The sequence below is a fragment of the Ascaphus truei genome, chromosome 22 (genome assembly GCF_040206685.1).
Source record: "Ascaphus truei isolate aAscTru1 chromosome 22, aAscTru1.hap1, whole genome shotgun sequence".
NCBI classification, from domain to species: domain Eukaryota; kingdom Metazoa; phylum Chordata; class Amphibia; order Anura; family Ascaphidae; genus Ascaphus; species Ascaphus truei.
Window position 1 is genome coordinate 5,653,734 of NC_134504.1, and position 4,997 is coordinate 5,658,730.

At 61.9% G+C, this 4,997-nt stretch overlaps 1 protein-coding gene across 1 annotated transcript in view; it reads left to right on the forward strand.

The window, feature by feature from the left end:
• The first annotated feature begins 721 nt into the window (after positions 1-721).
• Positions 722-4,997, forward strand: part of MXRA7 (matrix remodeling associated 7) — a 23,434-nt gene continuing 19,158 nt past the window's right edge. The window contains exon 1 of the mRNA XM_075579597.1: positions 722-1,259. Coding sequence (XP_075435712.1) covers positions 858-1,259 — 402 coding nt within the window. The 5' untranslated portion in view covers positions 722-857. The remainder of the gene's footprint in view (positions 1,260-4,997) is intronic.

The following is a 4,997-nucleotide window of genomic DNA, read 5'->3' on the forward strand; positions in this document are numbered from 1 at the left end:
TGGGGGATGAGCAGAGGGCTGGGCTGGGGGATGAGCAGAGGGCTGGGCTGGGGGCTGGGCAGAGGGCTGGGGGATGAGCAGAGGGCTGGGCTGGGGGCTGGGCAGAGGGCTGGGGGATGAGCAGAGGGCTGGGCTGGGGGATGAGCAGAGGGCTGGGGGATGAGCAGAGGGCTGGGCTGGGGGATGAGCAGAGGGCTGGGGGATGAGCAGAGGGCTGGGCTGGGGGCTGGGCAGAGGGCTGGGGGATGAGCAGAGGGCTGGGCTGGGGGATGAGCAGAGGGCTGGGCTGGGGGATGAGCAGAGGGCTGGGGGATGAGCAGAGGGCTGGGCTGGGGGATGAGCAGAGGGCTGGGCTGGGGGATGAGCAGAGGGCTGGGCTGGGGGATGAGCAGAGGGCTGGGGGATGAGCAGAGGGCTGGGCTGGGGGCTGGGCAGAGGGCTGGGGGATGAGCAGAGGGCTGGGCTGGGGGATGAGCAGAGGGCTGGGCTGGGGGATGAGCAGAGGGCTGGGGGATGAGCAGAGGGCTGGGCTGGGGGCTGGGCAGAGGGCTGGGGGATGAGCAGAGGGCTGGGGGCTGGGCAGAGGGCTGGGGGCTGGGCAGAGGGCTGGGGGATGAGCAGAGGGCTGGGCTGGGGGATGAGCAGAGGGCTGGGGGATAAGCAGGGGGATGGGCAGAGGGCTGGGGGATGAGCAGAGGGCTGGGGGATGGGCAGAGGGCTGGGGGATGAGCAGAGGGCTGGGGGATGGGCAGAGGGCTGGTCACTGCATCATCCGCCTGTCTGCAGACCTTTAAACCAGCTGCTCCGCTCCAGCCGGGACCCTGAGAGACAACAAAGGCTCCCTTATCCCCCCCAGCATGGAGGCAGACTTCTACCTGGCCGTCCCGCTGGTATTCACCGTCCTGGCAGTGATCCTGGCGACCGTCCTGGTGAAACGGAGCTCCGCAGGCGAGAAGCGGCCGGCGGAGGGAGAGCGGGAGCCGGAGAGAGCGGCGGGAGCCCGGGAGCCGGAGAGCGCGGCGGGGGAGCGGGAGCCGGAGAGCGCGGCGGTGGAGGAACGGAAGGCGGAGGGAGCGGAGGGGAAGGAAGGGGGAGAGAGAGGAGCGCCGGGACCAAAGACGGGAGAGGTCTTGGTGGAGGATGTAGGGGCAGTTGAAGAGATGCCCCAGGAGGGGGCAAAAGAAGAGGAGAAGGAAACCTCGGCTGCCCAGGAGGGGGACGTGTCTGACAAATCCGTTGATGAAGATGAGGATAGTCAGGTAAGAAAGGGGGGGGGGGAGAGGGCATTAACCCCTTCAGGGATGCCAGGAACTGCTAGCAAAGTTAGAACGATTGTGGTGTACATAGAATTTAATAACCGTATATATTGAAGGGTTAGAACGCTCCCGGTCTGTACGCGGGATCTCCCACTTCAGAGGCAAGTTCCCCGAGCCACACCATCCCTCCTCTTCGGGGGGTCTCTGGAAACACCTGAGAACGCTGAGCCCCCCCCCCCCCCCCCTAACAGTGATTCAAACCTGGGTGTAAATTCCTCCAGATTCGGTATTTCCAACCTCAAATGGGGGGTTTTGTCACTTTTTTTACCCACCATAACTTAACTAAGTATATATATATATATTCTAATGCCTATTTTTTTTTTATCTGTATATCGCCAACATATTCCACAGCGCAGCACCATTATGCGTGGCGTTATGAAACTATAGCTCCAATGCTGCACTGCGTTCTGCACTGTGTGTTGCAGAGCTGAGCGCTTTCTCGGTATTGCAGCCGCACTCCATGGCTTATGAGCGGAGCAGGGGGTCATGCCAATGGCCGCAGGCTGGTTCCTCGGGTCCAGGCTGGTTCCTCGGGCCCTGGCTGGGTCCCTGTATAAAGCGGTTGTTTAGTGGCACATTGTTGCCGGGCAGAATGACATCACCGCAGTGGGATTATACAAACCCCTGAGGCTGCTCCCCTGCCTGCCAGATGCAGGAGCCAACATTCCAGGGCATGGGAGAGGCTGGGAGAGGGGGGGGGAGGTACAGCAGCTGGCAGATGTCTGTGCCCCCCCCCACCCTGCCGTGGACTGTGAGAAGTCAAGTGAGATATTTGGGGTTTGTGGAGCAAAAATAAAAAGGTTTGGGGGGGGGGGGGTCTTAAATGTATGTATGGGGTTGAGGGGGGGGCAGAAATGGGTAGATTAGCAGAACCCCCCCCCCCCCCCCCCCCGGGTTATACCCTTTCATCTATTTTCTGCGGGATGGGGTGCTGCTTCAGGAAACCGATTGGCGGATACGATAGGGAATTAGCGCTGTCCCAGCGCAGTCTTATTCTAATAAACAGAATTATGGCGGACGCCGCGTGTAACATAACAGGGACCATTGGGTACAAGTGACTGGCAGAGGCAGGGAGGAAGCATGAAGAGGGGAGAGAAGAAGCGGATGCAGAGACATGGGAAATTGTTGACATAGTTGGGCACAGGTTTGGGGAGGGGGAAGTTGGGGTGCCCAGGCTGCTGCGGTGACCTCAATATTTGAACTTGCTCTGTGCCTTCCTTGGTGTTTCAATGTTGGGCTCCCAAGACCACCGCCCAGGATAACCCAACCACTGTAGTGCCCCCCCTCCCCCGCCCTGCGCATTATATAACCCCGCGGCCTCACTGTATGTGTGTGTGTCACTGTATGTATGTGTGTGTGTCACTGTATGTGTGTGTGTCACTGTATGTGTGTGTGTCACTGTATGTGTGTGTGTCACTGTATGTGTGTGACTGTATGTGTGTGTGTGTCACTGTGTGTGTGTGTGTGTCACTGTATGTGTGTGTGTCACTGTATGTGTGTGTGTCACTATGTGTGTGTGCATGCGTGCGTGTCTGTGTGTGTGTGTGTGTGTGTGTGTGTGCGTGTCTGTCTGTATGTGTATCTTTGCGTAGCTCACATCTGCAGCCAGCCCCTTCCGCCATGTGTGTATGTCTATGTGTGTGTGTCTCTGTGTATGTATGTCTCCATGTCTCTATGTGTGTGTCCGTGTGTGTCTCTGTGTCTATATGTCTCGGTGTGTGTGTGTATGTGTCTCTGTGTGTATATGTCTGTGTGTGTCTCTGTGTCTCAGTGTGTGTCTGTGCGTGTCTCTATGTGTCTCAGTGTGCGTCTGTGTGTCTCAGTGTCTGTGTCTCTAAGTGTCTCAGTGTGCGTGTCTGTGTGTCTCTGTGTCTCACTGTGCATGTCAGTGTGTCTCAGTGTGCGTGTGTCTGAGTGTGTGTGTCTCTCGGTGTCTGTGTGTGTGTCTGTGTGTCTGTGTGTGTCTGCGTGTGTCTGTGTGTCTCTGTGTCTCAGTGTGTCTGTGTCAGTCCTGGCTCCCTGTGCCCCCGGCTCCCTGTGCCCCCGGCTCCCTGTGCCCCCCGGCTCCCTGTGCCCCCCGGCTCCCTGTGCCCCCCGCTCCCTGTGCCCCCCGCTCCCTGTGCCCCCCGCTCCCTGTGCCCCCCGCTCCATGTGCCCCCCGGCTCCCTGTGCCCCCCGGCTCCCTGTGCCCCCCGCTCCCTGTGCCCCCCACTCCCTGTGCCCCCCGCTCCCTGTGCCCCCGCTCCCTGTGCCCCCCGCTCCCTGTGCCCCCTGCTCCCTGTGCCCCCGCTCCCTGTGCCCCCCGCTCCCTGTGCCCCCCGCACATCTCACACTAGTCTCCGAGCTCTCACCCACTTAACCCTCTCCCTGCCAGTCAGGCCCGCACCGCAAAGCGTATTCCTCACCTCGCTCTGACAGTGCCGCTCTGTCCCGGAGAGCTTACAATCTAACTGCTTGTGGTACAGGACAATGTAAATACCCCCAATAACTGACACCCACTTCAAAGGCTGTGATGGTGACACGGAGCCACGACCATAGTGGTCGCTATTTTATTACAAGCCTTCGTAACGCAGCAAATGAGTTATCACGCGTGGCCCCCGCGTGTAACTCTGAGCAGAGCGTGGCCCCAGCGTGTAACTCACAGCAGAGCGTGGCCCCCGCATGTAACTCTGAGCAGAGCGTGGCCCCCGCGTGTAACTCGGAGCGTGGCCCCCGCGTGTAACTCGGAGCGTGGCCCCCGAGTGTAACTCGGAGCGTGGCCCCCGCGTGTAACTCGGAGCGTGGCCCCCGCGTGTAACTCGGAGCGTGGCCCCCGCGTGTAACTCGGAGCGTGGCCCCCGCGTGTAACTCGGAGCGTGGCCCCCGCGTGTAACTCGGAGCGTGGCCCCCGCGTGTAACTCGGAGCGTGGCCCCCGCGTGTAACTCGGAGCGTGGCCCCCGCGTGTAACTCGGAGCGTGGCCCCCGCGTGTAACTCGGAGCGTGGCCCCCGCGTGTAACTCGGAGCGTGGCCCCCGCGTGTAACTCGGAGCGTGGCCCCCGCGTGTAACTCTGAGCAGAGCGTGGCCCCCGCGTGTAACTCTGAGCGTGGCCCCCGCGTGTAACTCTGAGCAGAGCGTGGCCCCCGCGTGTAACTCTGAGCGTGGCCCCCGCGTGTAACTCTGAGCGTGGCCATACAAGGCGATGTGCGCCTGTGTTTGCTTTAGCCGCTTTAAACATTCCTGTTCTGATTCATACAAAATCAGCATGAGGAGGAAGGAAACCCCTCCCGTCTCTGCCCCCCTCCCGTCTCTGCCCCCCTCCCGTCTCTGCTGCCCCCCTCCCGTCTCTGCTGCCCCCCCTCCCGTCTCTGCTGCCCCCCCTCCCGTCTCTGCTGCCCCCCCTCCCGTCTCTGCTGCCCCCCCTCCCGTCTCTGCTGCCCCCCTCCCGTCTCTGCTGCCCCCCCTCCCGTCTCCTCTGCCCCCCTCCCGTCTCTGCTGCCCCCCTCCCGTCTCTGCTGCCCCCCTCCTGTCTCTGCTGCCCCCTCCCGTCTCTGCTGCCCCCCCTCCCGTCTCTGCTGCCCCCCTCCCGTCTCTGCTGCCCCCCCTCCCGTCTCTGCTGCCCCCCCTCCCGTCTCTGCCCCACCCCTCCTGTCTCTGCCCCCCCCTCCTGTCTCTGCCCCCCCCTCCTGTCTCTGCCCCCCC